This window comes from Vespula vulgaris, chromosome 8, assembly GCF_905475345.1.
Source record: "Vespula vulgaris chromosome 8, iyVesVulg1.1, whole genome shotgun sequence".
Classification (NCBI taxonomy): domain Eukaryota; kingdom Metazoa; phylum Arthropoda; class Insecta; order Hymenoptera; family Vespidae; genus Vespula; species Vespula vulgaris.
Genome location: NC_066593.1, coordinates 478,376 through 495,010, shown reverse-complemented (window position 1 = coordinate 495,010; position 16,635 = coordinate 478,376). Strand labels below are relative to the sequence as shown.

At 33.4% G+C, this 16,635-nt stretch overlaps 5 protein-coding genes across 21 annotated transcripts in view; 3 read left to right on the top strand and 2 right to left on the bottom strand.

The window, feature by feature from the left end:
• Window positions 1–49: 49 nt before the first annotated feature.
• LOC127065880 (cyclin-dependent kinases regulatory subunit) lies at window positions 50–1,681 on the top strand. Its single transcript, XM_050998868.1, has 3 exons — window positions 50–259; window positions 697–824; window positions 902–1,681. The coding sequence occupies exons 1-3, from the start codon at window positions 204–206 to the stop codon at window positions 961–963; spliced, it is 246 nt and encodes an 81-aa protein (XP_050854825.1). The 5' UTR covers window positions 50–203; the 3' UTR covers window positions 964–1,681.
• A 773-nt stretch (window positions 1,682–2,454) lies between these two features.
• Window positions 2,455–9,015, top strand: LOC127065874 (excitatory amino acid transporter 1). Of its 5 annotated transcripts, XM_050998855.1 has the most exons (12): window positions 3,478–4,253; window positions 4,976–5,260; window positions 5,410–5,973; window positions 6,430–6,770; window positions 6,922–7,099; window positions 7,238–7,280; window positions 7,401–7,440; window positions 7,561–7,747; window positions 7,831–8,064; window positions 8,135–8,326; window positions 8,420–8,554; window positions 8,646–9,015. In XM_050998855.1, exons 4-12 carry the CDS (start codon window positions 6,512–6,514, stop codon window positions 8,794–8,796), a joined length of 1,419 nt encoding a protein of 472 aa, XP_050854812.1. In that variant the 5' UTR covers window positions 3,478–4,253; window positions 4,976–5,260; window positions 5,410–5,973; window positions 6,430–6,511; the 3' UTR covers window positions 8,797–9,015. The 5 variants fall into 5 exon arrangements, with proteins under 5 accessions (XP_050854813.1, XP_050854809.1, XP_050854812.1 ...); XM_050998853.1 differs by lacking the exon at window positions 3,478–4,253 and having other exon boundaries at window positions 4,622–5,260; XM_050998852.1 differs by lacking the exons at window positions 3,478–4,253; window positions 4,976–5,260; window positions 5,410–5,973 and adding an exon at window positions 2,465–3,167.
• LOC127065879 (vacuolar protein-sorting-associated protein 25) lies at window positions 8,314–10,693 on the bottom strand. 2 transcript variants are annotated; one of them, XR_007782204.1, is made up of 5 exons: window positions 10,384–10,692; window positions 10,039–10,184; window positions 9,719–9,937; window positions 9,390–9,654; window positions 8,314–8,572 (listed from the first exon to the last, which is right to left on the bottom strand). XR_007782204.1 is itself a non-coding variant. In XM_050998867.1 (5 exons), the coding sequence occupies exons 2-5, from the start codon at window positions 10,431–10,433 to the stop codon at window positions 9,542–9,544; spliced, it is 528 nt and encodes a 175-aa protein (XP_050854824.1). In that variant the 5' UTR covers window positions 10,434–10,465; window positions 10,530–10,693; the 3' UTR covers window positions 9,166–9,541. The 2 variants fall into 2 exon arrangements, 1 of the variants encoding a protein (XP_050854824.1); XM_050998867.1 differs by lacking the exon at window positions 8,314–8,572 and having other exon boundaries at window positions 9,166–9,654; window positions 10,384–10,465; window positions 10,530–10,693.
• A 284-nt stretch (window positions 10,694–10,977) lies between these two features.
• Window positions 10,978–12,629, top strand: LOC127065878 (NEDD8-conjugating enzyme UBE2F-like). Of its 2 annotated transcripts, none has more exons than XM_050998865.1 (5): window positions 10,978–11,145; window positions 11,509–11,624; window positions 11,697–11,858; window positions 11,934–12,095; window positions 12,166–12,629. In XM_050998865.1, the coding sequence occupies exons 2-5, from the start codon at window positions 11,517–11,519 to the stop codon at window positions 12,280–12,282; spliced, it is 549 nt and encodes a 182-aa protein (XP_050854822.1). In that variant the 5' UTR covers window positions 10,978–11,145; window positions 11,509–11,516; the 3' UTR covers window positions 12,283–12,629. The 2 variants fall into 2 exon arrangements, with proteins under 2 accessions (XP_050854822.1, XP_050854823.1); XM_050998866.1 differs by lacking the exon at window positions 10,978–11,145 and adding an exon at window positions 11,156–11,300.
• A 127-nt stretch (window positions 12,630–12,756) lies between these two features.
• LOC127065869 (obscurin-like) overlaps window positions 12,757–16,635 on the bottom strand; it is a 37,214-nt gene continuing 33,335 nt past the window's right edge. For all 11 annotated transcript variants that reach the window (XM_050998818.1, XM_050998821.1, XM_050998819.1 and 8 more), the window contains 7 exons: window positions 16,410–16,548; window positions 15,854–16,323; window positions 15,535–15,765; window positions 15,298–15,442; window positions 14,721–15,224; window positions 13,499–14,643; window positions 12,757–13,424 (listed from right to left, as the gene is read on the bottom strand). In XM_050998818.1, the coding sequence (XP_050854775.1) occupies window positions 13,178–13,424; window positions 13,499–14,643; window positions 14,721–15,224; window positions 15,298–15,442; window positions 15,535–15,765; window positions 15,854–16,323; window positions 16,410–16,548 (2,881 nt within the window). In that variant the 3' untranslated portion in view covers window positions 12,757–13,177. The remainder of the gene's footprint in view (window positions 13,425–13,498; window positions 14,644–14,720; window positions 15,225–15,297; window positions 15,443–15,534; window positions 15,766–15,853; window positions 16,324–16,409; window positions 16,549–16,635) is intronic.

Here is a 16,635-nt window from a genome sequence, read left to right as displayed (position 1 = left end):
AAAGGATCAATGACTAGAGAGTAGTTGGATTTCCCCCACTTCTTTTAATTCTACATCCGTTAAACTTTCAAATCGTGCACCCTACATCGTCAGAAGGTTTTGGAAAATTCTCGAGCGGTTACTGCAGCGTAGTATAGCAGCATATTGCCGTTTGTTTGGCCTCCTTTTTTTTCCTTTGTAGTACCATAATTAAATATTACGGAATGCCGAATCTCATCTACTATTCCGACAAATATTACGACGATCTTTATGAATATAGGTAAGCCTAAAAAGACGGTTTGCTTTTATTGTATACACTTTCTTTTATTTTCCATCCGTACGTTTCGTCTCATTATACAAAGAAAAAGATTACATTGTCCAAATTCGTAAGAAATTTCTAGTAATTTCTTCTTTTTTTGTTTCTACGTTGGAAAAGTGCAACGTCGTATTTAAATGGCTGGCCCAACGTATGCTTTTGTTTGCTTTGTTAACCCCTTCAATACAAATATCTTTAATACGATCGATGAATCATTCGAATTAATCACAAATTTAATTTATTCTTATTTATTTATCTTTTAAAGCAACAATAACGAGTTTATCTTTTCTACTTTTGAAACTTTTGAGCCTCGCATGCTTGGCCAGACATATTTATTCTTAACATATTATGTAGAAAAGTTTATACAAGGAAATGGTATAGATTATGATTACGTTATTTAGGCATGTGGTTCTACCAAAAGATATGCAGAAATTAGTGCCAAAAACTCATCTCATGTCCGAGCAAGAGTGGAGAGCTATTGGAGTTCAACAGAGTCAAGGATGGGTGCATTACATGATCCATTACCCAGGTAAACAAAATATTTTCGATTGTGGCACATCATTATATGCGTACATCATTAAATGCTTTTTAAATATATTCTTCCAGAACCACATATTCTCTTATTCAAGAGAAAGATCACATCTCCTCCACCAGAAAATAATTCATAAAAGAGCGTTGCACTTCATTATGAAAATATCTTTTTGAATCATAGAAGCAGTGGAAGGGTTCAGCGCTAGATAATTCATTTTAGCAATTGAAAATAATATTATATTTCCAAACATCATAAAAGTGAAGTATATGTTATTATAACAAAAAAAAAAAAATGTAATCGTTTTAAATTTAAGACGTGACATTAGCTGTGCTCTTCTCATAATTTACTTCAATATGTCATCGAAATATCCTGTATATATGTCTATAAACTACTTTAGCTTTTAATATTCCATCCTGTTAATGACGTTTCCTGGAAAGATAATAGAAAATTCAATATGTCATTGAATCCAAAAAGATGAGCTGAGCAAGCCGGAAACATATAAAATAAGAAATATTCTAGAAAACCTTGTGTGTTAAGTGCCTTAGTATACGGTAAATTTGTTGTACTTTTCACGATGTATTTGAATAATATGATAGAGTAATTTTTATACAACTTCGTCATATTAATCACGTTATTTTAGTATTCAGACTTATTAAAAGAAAAAGAAAAAAACATAAATAAATAAATAAATGCGTCTTCATTTTCTCGAATTTATTATAAGGGTAATGTTTCCATCGACACTTAGTATTTCTTTGTAACTTAATATTTAAATATTTGTATACGTATGAGTAATAATTGAGTTCACTAAACAGAAAGACATGTACCCATAATAAAAAAATAAACGTTTCTTTTTAAATACATCTCTCTTACATCGCATATTTGGTATCCGTATCAATATCGATTCAATAACAATACGATCTAGACAAACAATTAAACCTAAAGATAAAACTAGAATACAATGAAAATATTATGATTTTCTTTCACGCCTAAGAGTTAGGAACGTTATAATAATAAAGCCAAAGCCCGAAGCAAATTTAATAAATACGTATTTAAAGACTTAATTGAAACTACAATGCGCTTGACCTCGATCTAATTAACATCGCTTATTATACGCGCTTATCTACCAAGTGTTTTATCGTCTAAATATTTCTCACAGCAATTTCCATAAATTATACATAAATTAACTTCAACTATGTACTGACGCATATAACGTGCGAAAGCGTTGTTAGATTTGTCGCAAACGGACGTATTTATATATACAACTTCATCCCCACGATAGCATCTGTCCGCTTAAATTAGAAATTCCCATATTATAATAACTCAAGAATATAATAATATCGGCAACGCGTGTCATGGTATACGACTAACGAAAATTTGAGAAACACTGTTCCTAGTGATTTATTAACGTTAGAAATTAACAACGGAATGTTCGATAAAACACCCGAAGGATCGAATTTAATGGTAAGCGAAGATAAAAGGTTCTTGATCCGGTGACGATGATTGTTGACGATGGAAGACAAGGGATGTGTGTGTGCGACTGTAAAGAAGGAGGGTGGGAGAAGAGAAAGTAGATAAAAGTTGCAAGAGAGAGAGAGAGAGAGAGAGAGAGAGAGAAAGAGTCATCTCGCCGCGGAGAGTGAACGATGACGATTGTGAGAAATAGCGGAGAGTGAGTGAGATTGTGAAGAGGGAGGGGGTAGTGGGAGGTCGACGGAGAGACACAGAAGGGCTTCGAACTATACGGTTCTCAACTTAGCCTTTTAACTTAGGCACTTCGGCATTCATCGGGCTTTCGCAGGGTTGGGAGCAGGCGTCGCGAGCAGCCGTTGAGCCCGATTCTCTCTCTTTCTCTTCGCTCCGTCTCCCTCTTCTCGAAGGACGAACTTGTGTGTATGCGTGTGTATGATGCATTTACGGTGTCTGTAAGAGACAGAAGGAGCGGGAGGGAAAGAGAGACAATCGGTGATCATCGGCGGGCTCCGGAGGCAGAGTCAAGAGCGACTTTACGTTTTTCGAATTTGTCGTTCGCCGTCGATCCTCGCGAATAGTGGTGCGCGGCTCCGAGTTTCTCCTTCGCAACGTATACGCCATCGAGTAGAAACGATAGTTTAATGACAGCACAATCTTCATTAGGAATTATTTCGAAATAGTGTTTTCTCTTACCCGCGAAATAGAACGATTTCGTTATCTTCCAATTGAAGAAGATTTGAATTTTCAAAGAGTCGCGCGGCAGTACTGCCATTTTGGATAGATGTATAGATGATACGAAGATAGAGAAGAACGAGTCCGTTGCATCGAAACGGAGTCTGTAATCGATCGAACGGTCTACACTCGACGAGAGTAAGTAAATTCTTCCGATGATATATCTTTATTCCCGCTCTCTTCCCTTTCTCTTAACACGTCGCTACTGTCGCTGCCGGGTTACCTATTCTCGTTGGTTCAAGATCCCCTACCTTAGATCTTTTATTATCGTATACACGAGCGCCGATGTTTCTTCCCTTTTCTATTCGTTTTTCTTATTTTTTTTTTCTTTTTTCTTTTTATTTTTCTTCGACATCGCGTGGATACAAAAGGCCTATTTCGAATCGATCGACTAGGGAATCTTTTTTAATATTATAAAAGTAAGTACCAATGTGGGGGGGTGATCGATCAATCGAACGAACGATAAAGTTACCCGTAAAAAAGTGAAGAAAAATCGAACGATTTACGAACGAACGATTCCTCGGACGGAAAGAATGGAGAGGGTCGACGATAAAATGTATATATAAAGAAAAATTACGAGATGTTTGTAATTAACGTGGTCCGTGGACGACCGACCGACCACATGTGTCACATACGAGTCGCATCAAATTCGCGCGAAATAATATCTCTACCCATCTTTCTCTGGAGTATCGTGACTTTTGTGTTCTTACTGAATCTTCAAATGAAAGTGCGTTCCTTCCTTTCGTGCGAAATTGTGAATAAGCGATCCGATGAATGAGTTCTCCTTATCGAATTCTTTTCTATGATAAAGTGCGCGTGAAAATAAAAATCACGAACGATGGACAAAGAAGCTTGATAAATCAATGTCGATAAGAGGAGTCACCGTTCTTGAATGAGATACAGGTTTGAGAAAATCGTACAAAAAGAAAAGTCCTTGGCGCGAACTGCGTGGGCGTTGGACGCGCTTGTGAAAGGAAAATTTAAGGACCTTCTTATTCTCTTTCTCCTTCGACTCGATGCTCAAACTTATGGGGAAATAAAATAAACGGTGTTAAAAAATTCATCGATCGATCCTTGTTCATAGTCGATTAGCTTGAAAGCAAGATTTAACGAAGCATTTTTGATTGGCGGGAAATTCCAAAGAAAAGAAAAGAAAAAAAGAAAAAAAAATCGTAGGTTCGATATATTCGATCTCGAGAAAGATGACCCGAATTTTTTCCAAAGGTAAGACAGGCATACTTAACGATTACCTTATTTGGATCGACGCATCGTGCGTACAAGCAAGATCGTTGGACTCGAGTGTCGAGACAAACACGAGGAAAACGTATGAGAAACTTGAATCGAGTTTATCGTTTGTAAATGTTCCTTGTGTCCTTTATAAAATTCGTAATATCTCTCGAAATGACATCGTAGTGAATTAACTCGTTATCATTATTCAATTTAAATATTTAGTGAACGAAATGAGGTTAGATCCGGAATGTTTCACCATTCGTGTTATCTTACAAAGAATTGGCCTTTAGTCTACTAATTTGTGAATATATTTAACGGGTAAATAACTTCCTTCCGTGCTTTTTTTTTTTTTTCAATTTAATATTATAACGATTGTTAGTTGTCGGGGTATCCCATTCATTAGATCGTTTTGTCTGCCAAGCAAATGATAAGCACGTGCTGTCTCCTTTTTAAGCCAAATTAACTTTCTTTCGTGCACGTATAAATTCTTGTAAAAAAAGGAGATCATAAACGAGTTAATATTCATCGCTTTTCAACAACCAACGACCATACGTACGGTCTTACATAATTATTTTTTATCTTCTTTGCTTCGTAAAATCAATTCGTAATTGTTCTGTAGATTGATTTAAGAGAATCGTAAATTAAAGAAATGTTTCGTAAATAATGATTCACAAAATTCTTTCTCGTTGCATGATAAAAGTGGTTCTCGTTAATAGGGAGACGTTGAGAACGATCGTACATTGCAATTATGCAAGGAATGCGGTCGTCGCGGCATACGAGCAAACGTTTTTGGAGTTGGGCTTTTCTTTTTCATGGGGTGGAAGAACTCGAGCTCTCTTTTGTTTTCTGTTTTTCTTTCTCCTAAGAGTATGTTCGTAGGAACACTCATAAAATTATCCTTCGAAGTAAATTAAAAATCCCGCCATTTTCTCCTGGACTTGTATTTTCGATGGATTACAACATGTAATTTTATTTACCGATCTATGGTGTGGTTTTAACCGGTTCGTACTAGTTTTTCTCTGAATATACATACGTACATATATATATATATATGCATGTATGTACATATACATATATATATGTGTATATATATATATATATATATATATACTGATAAATACATTTCGTATATACGCCCGCTATTACGTAGGTGAATTAAATGAAAAAAAAAGGTGCCATTATCCGACTACTTCATCGAGAATAACAGCTTTCATGGCGTTCCTTCGAATCGGAATTAATTAAAATTTATATTGGAGAAAGAAGAAAAAAACTTATTTTACATTGAAGAAAGAGAAGAAAAAAGAAAAAGAGAATATTCGTGAGAATAGTCTCCTTTCACGAGAAATATGAATATCTTTATTAAACCTTACGATAAAAAAAAAAAAGAGCGGTTTATTACATTTGTCGTTCCATAAAACATGAAAATAATGAACGTAAAAAGATAAAATATAATATTCACGGATAATGAATGGATGAAATGATTGGTAAGATACATAAGACAAACAGACCTAAAAAAGTCAGACATCGCGTGAACAAAATCTTCTGTTTGTCGAATCTCCAAAAAAAAAGAAAAAAGAAAGAAAGAAAAAAAATGTTTTGCGTAATAGCTGTTTTCTCTATCTTTATATCAAGACAAAGAATTGGATTTAACCAGTTTAGCGTGGAATATATGAGAATTTCATTATCTTAGTACGAGAAAAATTTGTTGAGAGATGTATGTATAAATTGATTAATCATTCATGATGTTATGCGTTAGACCCGATTATACGAAATTATCCCAATGGTTCTTGTATCAGAGACGCGTTTCCTTTCCATTCTTTTTATAAAGTAAAATTATCGTTTAATTCTCGTATAGGGTAAATCAACAAAAGCACGCGCGTCTGTCTTTCATCCTCGTGCTAATTTTGAATTCGAGGCGATTTAAGACAATATTGGCTTTATCGTCTCATTTTTCTTTTTTTTTTTGATTAACTCACATATTGTAGATAAATATATACGAATAATAAAAAATTTTTTATTCGATGTCATGCTTCCTTACATTTTGATAGTTCTTTATGCAAATAACGCGAACGTTGACGAAACATTTGAATAAATTTCAATAACTTTGCGTCTTAATAAGATTACTAATTATGATTTAATCGTAAAATTCGATTGCTTTTTAATTTCGCAGGTTCGACAAGTGGAGCCTATTGTTTTAAAATTTTAACGATTTCGCTTGTCAAGCGAAAATAATACTAATAAAATAGAGCGATATGGCACGTCCAAAAAGATGGAAAAAGTGCATGTCGGAAAATTCATTGACTTTGCTCACGATATTCGGTGTGTGTGCCGGCACTCTAATCGGTTTCATCTTAAGGAATATCAACAAACCGGAGGGATGGACATCTCGTGAGATAATGTACATTCAATTTCCTGGAGATCTTTTTCTTAGGATCCTTAAAGGTCTGATTTTACCTTTGATAGTGGCTAGTATCGTCAGTTCAATTGGTAGTTTGGACCTATCTCTCTCAGGTGAGCAATTTTTTGTTTGAACAAATTTTTATAATATAATAAATAAAATTTGATTCTTTTCTCTCTCTCTCTCTCTCTCTCTCTCTTTATTTGATACCTCGAATTAACAAGATAGAAAGGCACTGAGAATAATTGTTCATTGAATTTACAGGAAAGATCGGTATGAGATCGATTTATTATTATGGAACTACAACGATTAGTGCTGTAATTCTTGGCATAATTCTTGTCTCCGTGATAAGACCCGGAGAAATCAGTGGACATTTCGATAGTCAAAAGGAGTTAACTATCAGAAACGTTACTACCACCGACACGCTATTAGATTTAGTTAGGTACTTTGATTATGATATATTATTACATGTTTTCTAATTAATCGATTATAAAAGTATCATTGGTATACAATATTTTTGAATATTATAAGCAATATAATTTTCCTTTTTCTTTTTTATTTATTTTTTTTTTTTTTTTAGGAATATATTTCCGCCGAATCTTGTTCAGGCCTGTATTACGCAAGTAAGTTAATAATAAATATTACGATTGATTATTTTTTCCAAATAATAATTTAACATTATAGAATGAAATAAAGATATAAATATAATTGTTTCTATCAGATATCTCATTTTTTTATTTCAGTATCGTACGATATTAACGAAGCCTGAAAATGTGACGGATGGTAAGAACGATCTATATTTTCAACGATTATTTTTTTTTTGATTTGCTTTCAGTAGACTAAGAAAATTATTAATAAATATATAGTGTTACTGGAAATGATATTAATTAATTGCTTTTCTAGAAATTCCTGTAGAAAATTGGGATATTTCACACGTATATACCGATGGTACCAATATTCTTGGATTGGTCGTTTTTAGTATTGTTTTTGGGATTACACTCGGTAAAATGGGAGAGTCTGGAAAAGCTTTGTTGGATTTCTTTACAGCATTGTCAGAAGCAACAATGATTATCACTAACTGGGTCATTTGGTATGGGAAAATAAAATTTCTATTTAAATGAATGATTTAAGAATCATTTTAAGAGAATTTATGTTAATATATACTTTTTTTAGGATTTCACCGATTGGCGTTTGCTTTTTGGTTACTTCAAAACTTTTAGAAATTAAGGATATAAGTGCCATCGTTGGTCAATTAGGTTTATATTTTATAACAGTATTATTGGGACTATTTCTCCATGGTTTTGGCACTCTGTCCGTTATATACTTTATTTGTACCAAAGAATTACCTTTCAAAGTTATTAAAAAAATGGGACAAGTATTAGTTACAGCATTTGGAACAGCTTCAAGGTGAATATTATAAATTTCTATCGGAGTTGTTGCAAAAAATTATTATATATAAATACGCTTATTTATTCAGTACTGCTACACTGCCAGTTACTCTGCAGTGCTTGGATAATATGGGAGCAGATCCTAGGATAACAAGGTTTGTTGTACCAATTGGTGCAACTATCAATATGGATGGGACTGCATTGTATGAAGCAGTTGCAGCTATATTTATTGCTCAAGTTAGAGGAGTATCATTGACTCTTAGCAGTATCATTGGTGTTAGGTATTTTATTTTTGTCATATTTTTAAAAATATATACTTATAAAATGACTGCAAAGTATCTATAAAATATTATCACTTTCACGTCTTTTTTAAGCATAACTGCAACAGCTGCAAGTATAGGTGCTGCTGGTATACCACAAGCTGGTCTTGTTACAATGGTTATGGTATTAGATACCATAGGTTTACCCGCAAAAGACGTCACCCTTATTATTGCCGTAGATTGGCTGTTGTAAGTTTACGTTTATATCTAAAATTATATACGTTTGTCATTTTTTCTCTATATCATAATATTATATACTTCATGGATTTGATTTGTTTAGAGATCGATTCCGGACTACGATTAACGTAATGTGTGATGCACTCGGTGCTTGTATAATCGAACGTATGAGCAAAGGAGAACTTGATGTACCTACATTGAATCAAACGGAAGATTCTATTGAACTTGCTCAATTGCGTAAAGCAGAAGCATAATCTTTTCTTTTTTTTTATTCTTTGCATGCTATTTAATAGCATTTATATGATATTATATTATATCGCACACTTGAACTGTGTGTCTTTAGAGATTTATACATTTTTATATTATTTAATATAAAAATTGTTTACAAACTAAGAAGTTTGTAGCAGAATTTTGTGAATATCATTTTTAATATATGTACATACAAATGAAATACAAATCTATAACATAGCCAATTTAGTTTTAAACTCTTTGCACCATATTCACATATAGATTTATTATATACATATGTACAAAAGCCATACATATAATAATTTAAGAGTATATATGCTGTTTTTTTTTCATAAATATAGTATCTTAAATTATTATGATATATAATCAAGCAATAATCTAAATCACATTGTATGTAGGAATTTGTATATAGAATATATTTAAGAATTGTTATTCATAAAAATTTTAAGTTAATAACAAGAACAAGAGAGAATACAATAATTATTTATGTATCCAGATACAAGATGTCATAGAGAAATTATAGATGCTGCAGAAGTGATCTTGAAACATTATTACAAATGTTTTTGTTTAACAAAAGCATGTATGCATATTAACTTACCCTTCAAATAATTCTTGTTCTTCTTAAAAACATATGGAATAGGCAGTTTCAATATTATAAAGATGATAATTAAGCACTTCTCATTATTAGAAAAATAGTTGGATAACATTGAATCTTTTTGCATGTGTATTTTCTGAATAATAAATATGCAATCAAAAAAATTTAACTCCCTGATTATCATCAAACATGATCAATTCAGCCTTTTTAGCATACTCAAGAGTTCTAAGAGATCTTATTAATACTTCCGTATCAAGTTTATAAAATTCTACAAAAAAATATTGAAAAAATATAATTAATATATTATTATAAATATCATTTATAGTGCATACCTTGATCAACTATATCTTCTCCTTGAGTTAATTCGTAGAAAGTACATACAGATCCAACGTGTCCAGTTTCTTGTACCCAATTATATATTATATCGCCCCATTCTTCCAATGTGTGCCAGTAAACTAACCATCTTTGTTTTGTCTTATCTAACGGCATAGCATTTCCTGTTTTGCTTAACTCCTCTAATATTATAAGTACTACTTCTGATGGTAATTTTCCTTTTATTAAATAGTAAATATGTTATATATATAAGGAAAATAATTGTGTTCTGTAAAATGTATCAATCTTGGTTCTATAGATCAAATTTCATTAAGGATACGGTTGATTGCACTATTGTTAAAAAGAGGACTTGAATGGACTTCTCGTATATCTACAATTGCTTGTTTTGTGATCCGATAATATTCTAATACTAAACTCTTCCATGCTGCTAATTGTTTTGCTTTTGTATCTGCGTGTGGTTGGAGACTGTTCAAATAGATGATATTTTTTATACTTTATTCTTTCGATCATTTAATCGTATTAATTTTCTATTATTAATCGTATTAATTGTAAAACTTTTGTTTATATATTACGAACTATTGCATATGACAAGTACTTTCTACATTCTAAATACAAATAAGACACAAGCACAAATAATTTGAAGATTAATTTTTAAAAGACTTACGTAAAAAATGGAGGAAAACTGTATTGCCACGGCCATTCGATTTCTGCCATAATTCAATAGTTATAGTTACTGTATAAATGTACTGTAAAGATTGAACCGATCAATTTCGTATCGTAATTATTTTCACGAAATAATATATAACTCACAACTGCTTTTACTAGATCATTTGTTTACTATGTTAGGTTAAGATCATATACAACAAGTGTTAAATAGAAAAACATTTGACCTAGAATTGATATATATATATATATAATAAAAGTTTTTAATTTACAAATATGTATATATAAACGTCTTCGGTTGACAACTTCTTTGTTTCGTCTAACAGTAGCAACTTTATTTGTAATGTATGTTTTCATAAGTTTGTCAGCCTTCGTAAATATCTTCCCTAGAGTACCCGTGTTAATATAGTTGCAAGTATGAACATTATTAACGCAACATAAATGGCGGCTGATTGTAATTCTAACGAAATCGAAAATTCCATTAATCGAATTTGAATTGAAAGTAGAAATTATGGATGCTTAATTTATTTTCCTTTTTATCCACAATTATAATTATATTCCCAAATTGTTCAATCTCTGTTTTCAAACAGTACCACCATCTGCAGTACAGGAGTCTCAACTTAGAATTTACTACAATATTTTCCGTTTTTGTTCGGCTACATCATGATGGGTGAAATGGAGTGTCTTCGAATATACGTTTCTTAAAAAGCACTATATAAGTTTCACGGCAAAATTAGAACCTTACAAGATACAGTCGTCAGAAGTACGTTTCTTACGAATTCAATAACTGCACGCTAATTCTAACCTCAAAGTACTTTAGCTTATACACTAATTTTATATAAAACGAATTTTTTTATAATAAAAAATTTTTCTTTTGCAATTGTAACGATTTTATTGCAATACGCAGATAATCACGAAGTAAGTTTTAATATTAATTCGTTTCTAAAATTTTTTTTGTAAGAAATAAATTGCATTTTATGATTATTACATAAATATTTATTTGCCTTTATTGGTTGTAAAATAACATCTTAACATTTTTAACGTTATAACAATTTTGTTATATGAAAAATTAACCTCTATAGATTAATGTGTATAGATAAATAAATTTTTTTATTTTAACGTACAGGAGGAACAATGATTACATTAAGAGGAAAATTGAAAAAAGATCCTGAGATTACAAATTCTAAAAATAGAGATTATAATAAACGAGCATCTGTTCGCGACAAGCTATTGATAAAAGAGGTATGATGAAATATTTTTTTTGTTTGTATATCATTAATAGGTATTATATATTTGTTTTCATACATTATTTAGGTACAAGAAATGGAGCAAACGCTTCCTGTTACCTGTCAAGTAACGTTTAATGATCCTCATAGATTATATGAATTTACGCTTTTGATTATACCTGATGAGGGATATTGGGCTGGTGGACGCTTCTTCTTCGATATTTATATACCAGAAGATTATAATATGGCTGTAAATATAAATTCTACATTCTTTAAAACTCCTTGTATAACGTTATCGATTTAAAGCGACTCTATTTGATTACAGCCACCAAAGGTAAAATGTTTAACAAAATTATGGCATCCTAATATAAGCGAAGATGGCGATGTATGTCTTTCAATATTAAGGCAAAATAGTATAGATGGGATGGGATGGGCGCCAACCCGTAAACTAAAAGATGTTGTATGGGGTTTAAATTCACTCTTTACTGTAAGTAAGATCTTTTTTGAGCGAATAATTCCGGGATAGATATTAAATATTCTCTTCATTTACGTTTCAGGATCTTTTAAATTTTGATGATCCTTTAAATAGAGATGCAGCTGAATTGTTTATTAAAGATAAAGAATCTTTTCGTACTAAGGTAAAGTATTATGTTATGCAGTATGCAAAAAGATGATTTCAAATTGAAATTCCTAATAAAACAGTGTAATTGTGCACTCACCGAATTAGAACCATGATTTTTGCAAAAACCCAAAAGGAATTAAAACTCAGCGTTTTCAAAGAAAATTGAACATTATATTTTGATATTTTCTTACTAGTCTTCTTATCTTAGAACGAGTGTAATTTTATTTTTATTTTCTTTAAACATCCAAACCATTCAACTTGTTGCTATTGTTGAAAGTACAAGAAGGATGCATCAAAGATATGTCACATGTACGATAGATCTTTCTCATCACAGATTATCTATGAGAACACAATTTGTAAATAAATTCAATATTTAATAAAAAATCTACATCTTTTTAATCGAGTAATTATTCTGATTATTACTGTATTTAATTTATTTCATTATTATTTTATTTCCTTAAAAGATATCGAAGCGTGAAAGACTTGTCTACGTAATTTTCCATACACGCATGTAAGAACGCAGTGCTTGCATTTATTATTTCATATTTGTTTATTATATTATGTAACGATTTTTGTACAATTTGAAAGGATATGAATCATGTCCACTAATTTCATTTATTACATTCGTAGTTTCAATACCATTGTGTCCATTGTAACCATTTAAATTGATCGGAATACTGAACAGTTGAAATTTCATGATTTTCTTTAATGAAATTCATGTTCGAATTGATGATATAATATTCGATATAATTAATCATACGTTGTAACAAATAAATAATAACAAAAAAGAAAACAAGGAACGGGATATTTTTGTGTGATATTCTTTTAATCCATTCCCTATTGCTCCTCCTTGCTCTCTTAACGACTGACTAGATGTTTTTGTGATATTTTACAGTCATACGGAGAAAATTAATTGGAAAAATCGTATCTTAAGCATAATTTTATCGTTAGACCGTTGTAAGTAATTCTTCTTGTATGCTCGTTGATCTTATAAGTTTTCGAGTAGAACCTAAAAGGCTTTCGCTTGCAAGGCTTTGGCTTTCCGACGCCAGTTTTTCTTTTTCTTCGTGATATTCGGTGTTATATTCTTTTAGTCTATTACCTAAAAAGACAGACCTTTCGCGTTTTTTGATCATGAACTCGGTTGGTAATAACCATCTGTGTTCGTGGCATTCCTCAGCCATGGGCCTTTTACTAGAATAAATGAAGGAAGAGGTGTGAATTTTAACAATAAAAATGATACAAATTACTTTTGTGAGAATGCTTACCTCGGTGCACGTTTGAAGACCAACATGAGAAAGCGCGTAGCCTCTTGGCTGATTTCTTTGTAGAGATATTCGAATCTGTACCTAACAAATAAAATATTTTGTCTCGTTTCGCTGGCATCATCGCCACGGAACGGTGATACTCCGGATAATAACACGTACGCAAGAACACCGACCATCCAAATGTCTGTTTGTGGATATGCAGGTTCTTCATTGTATACTTCTGGTGCTCTATATTCACGGTGACCTGCTTTTGGTACCATCGTGCCGAGTTTACTAACTTTCTGCGCAGTTCCCATGTCTACTAATTTGACTTGAACTGTCCTAACGGAGGCCATCACCACATTGTCCGGTTGAATGTCTAAATGACAATATCCTCGCCAGTGAAGATATTGTAGCGCGTCCAATATTTGCGTTATAGCCATGGCTACGCAATTTTCAGTGTACTCGTGTCGACTAGAGAAATACGTGAGAATGTCGGCACCCTGAAGCTTCTCCAAAATGAAGACAGCTAACGGTGACCCGGGTGCTTTATATGCTGCCTCTAATAGAGCTATTCTCTCATGCCTGAGAGAACGTAGAGCTTCGAATTCTCTATTTACTTGCTTCTCAATTTCTGGCCTAAGGTCCAGAATCTTAGCGACTATCACGCGATCCGAGGACTTGTCGATCCCCTTGACCACAGCAGAGAATTGACCACGGCATAATTCAGAAATGAAGCTGTATTTGTTCGTTAACGTTTCAGTCGACCATTCAACCGGTTGTTCCTCAACAGAATAATTTATATGAGGCTTATCTTCCTCGAGTACAATCTCTTGTCCAGACTCCGTTAATTCTTGAAGATGTCTCATAGCACTGGTTATTTGTATCTGAGGTATACCCGGTGGTCTTGTTTTAATTACCTTCGAAGGAATACCCTTCTCGCTCCATCCAATTCGATTTCGCGCTGCTAGACGGAAAATGTAACAAATGTCTGGCTTGAGATCTCGGATTAGATAAAATTCGTGGTCTATATTGAAACCAATGTCTATCCACGTAATAGAATCGGCTTCTTTGTATTGAAGATTATAGCACAGTACGGCAGAATTGCCATCATATCTTGGTTGCTTCCAACGTAAAAGTATCTGGGTATCCGATATTTCGGTAGCCTGTGGATCGAACGATACTTATTACTAATTTCAATAACATCAGAGGATAAATACTTATCTGAAAGATTGCTTTATACCTCTGGCGAGTCAGGACCACAGGGAACCGAAGCTATCAACATTCTAGTTCTGGCTACTGTCTGCCCAAGAGAGTTCCTTGCCACCACCTTATATATCCCAGCATCGTGTTCTTTTGCGGGATTGAAACTGAGAATCGATCTGCCCTCTTCGTCTTCCGTGATCTTTATTCTTTTAGTTTCTTGAACGACAATGTCATTCTTGTACCACTGTATCAGTGGTTTTGGATCACCTACTGCAAGACACATCAATTGCGCTGCTTTTCCTTCCTCAATCGGCCGTATTTGCGGTTTCTCGCGGAAGAATGGTAGATTCCCTTCCTTTTTGGACTCTATCATAGCTTCGGCCTCGACATAACTATCGAGACGAGTGCCTAATTCGTGTTTCAATCGTCTCAACGTGAATGTATCGGGTGATCCATATCTATTTATCCTGGCCCTTCGTTCGTCGTCGATTTCTTCGTCCATGATGTCGGTAAAACGTCGGCGTTCACGTATTATTGGTGTCTGTAGAAAAAAACAAGATAAATAAATATCTTTCTTAATGAAGATTTATCGATTTAGAAAGGTGTTTAATTGCCTTCCAATCGTAGCCATTTTCTTCGGTGATCGTACGCGAATATCCTGGACTGCGATTACAGGCGACTTTCATGTATTCGCGTAATCGTACTGGGAAATCAGTATCTCTAAGTTGTAGAAGATAAGTGTCTGGACCGTACTGATAGCTGTAGATAATGTTGTCAGTTTTATTATAGGTATATTGGAGATAAGAACAGTATAATTAATAAATGTATTAGCTATAACTTCGTATACTCACTGACTCTCGCTCTTAATCAATCCAATTTCCGTGTCGATCGGTTCCCTCGAAGGTACCTGATTTTCCCAAGTTCTAGGCACAGGTTTTCCTGTTGGACTGTATCGTTCAACACTTGGTTCAGGCGTGTATTTATGCCCAGGTGGATAAACCATCTTCGACGGATGTTCAAACGCACTATTGAGTTTGCGTCTACGATACCACGTACGACAGGACGCGTTGCTATACCAATCTCTGTCGATGATCCGTAAGAAAGTATAATGTTATAAACAAATAAATGAACCAGCGAGAAATAAAGGATATTTTACTTCTAAGATATTACCTGTAAAACTTGTAATAGGTCTTCAAATATTCAGAAGGTATTTTATATAAATCTAATGGTGATTTGTCCGCGTATTCCAACCAAGGATGTTTAAGAGCGGCCTTAACATCCATTCGTTTTTCAACATTATAGACCAACAAACTACGAATAAAGTCTTTGGCTTCGTTAGAAATATTTTTCCAACGGTCATCAAAGTCCCAAGCTCCTTGTCTGATCTTCGTTAATGTTTCTCTATCGTTGACACCTCTGAACGGTGAAATTCCGGATAACAGAATGTACGTTATGATACCGAGAGACCACATATCCGCGGCATAATCGACACCTTCGTTGTTCGTGACTTCTGGAGCAACGTATTCCGGCATACCATACGCTAATAACATTAATTTCGTTTGCGTTATTCTTCGAGTTAAACCGAAGTCACCGATCTTTAGATCATCGCCACCCGTGTGAGAGATCAGAAGATCTCCAAGCTATCAAAGGAAATTAATATTTAGAATGATGATCTCTAAAAAGAAACAAATACATATAATGAACAATTGATCGATAAGAAACTTACCGTTAGACCAAGATGTGCATAGTGATTATCGTGCATATATTCCAGGCCGTAGAGCACTTGTCGTATATATCCGGCAATTTCTGCCTCGGTATAATGTGGTTGTCTCGTTAGAGTATCCGCTAATTCACCCCCGGCAGCTCTATATTTCGCTCGTTAAGGATTTGAAAGACTCGTAAAAATCAAATTATCTTACCGAAGGAAGCAAGACGTATTTTGTAAAGGCAAT

What these genes read in the sequence shown, in the direction of transcription:
- LOC127065880 (XM_050998868.1), top strand. Translation starts at nt 204, where the DNA reads ATGCCGAATCTCATCTACTATTCCGACAAATATTACGACGATCTTTAT. An exon ending in GACGATCTTTATGAATATAG is followed by an intron (nt 260 to 696) that starts GTAAGCCTAAAA and finishes TACGTTATTTAG; the next exon opens with GCATGTGGTTCTACCAAAAG. An exon ending in TTACATGATCCATTACCCAG is followed by an intron (nt 825 to 901) that starts GTAAACAAAATA and finishes ATATTCTTCCAG; the next exon opens with AACCACATATTCTCTTATTC.
- LOC127065874 (XM_050998852.1), top strand. Translation starts at nt 6,512, where the DNA reads ATGGCACGTCCAAAAAGATGGAAAAAGTGCATGTCGGAAAATTCATTG. An exon ending in ACGCTATTAGATTTAGTTAG is followed by an intron (nt 7,100 to 7,237) that starts GTACTTTGATTA and finishes TTTTTTTTTTAG; the next exon opens with GAATATATTTCCGCCGAATC. An exon ending in ATTGCCGTAGATTGGCTGTT is followed by an intron (nt 8,555 to 8,645) that starts GTAAGTTTACGT and finishes TGATTTGTTTAG; the next exon opens with AGATCGATTCCGGACTACGA.
- LOC127065879 (XM_050998867.1), bottom strand. Translation starts at nt 10,433, where the DNA reads ATGGCAGAAATCGAATGGCCGTGGCAATACAGTTTTCCTCCATTTTTT. An exon ending in AGTTTTCCTCCATTTTTTAC is followed by an intron (nt 10,185 to 10,383) that starts GTAAGTCTTTTA and finishes CTATTTGAACAG; the next exon opens with TCTCCAACCACACGCAGATA. An exon ending in TAACAATAGTGCAATCAACC is followed by an intron (nt 9,938 to 10,038) that starts GTATCCTTAATG and finishes ATTTAATAAAAG; the next exon opens with GAAAATTACCATCAGAAGTA.
- LOC127065878 (XM_050998865.1), top strand. Translation starts at nt 11,517, where the DNA reads ATGATTACATTAAGAGGAAAATTGAAAAAAGATCCTGAGATTACAAAT. An exon ending in ACAAGCTATTGATAAAAGAG is followed by an intron (nt 11,625 to 11,696) that starts GTATGATGAAAT and finishes TACATTATTTAG; the next exon opens with GTACAAGAAATGGAGCAAAC. An exon ending in GTTTAAATTCACTCTTTACT is followed by an intron (nt 12,096 to 12,165) that starts GTAAGTAAGATC and finishes TTTACGTTTCAG; the next exon opens with GATCTTTTAAATTTTGATGA.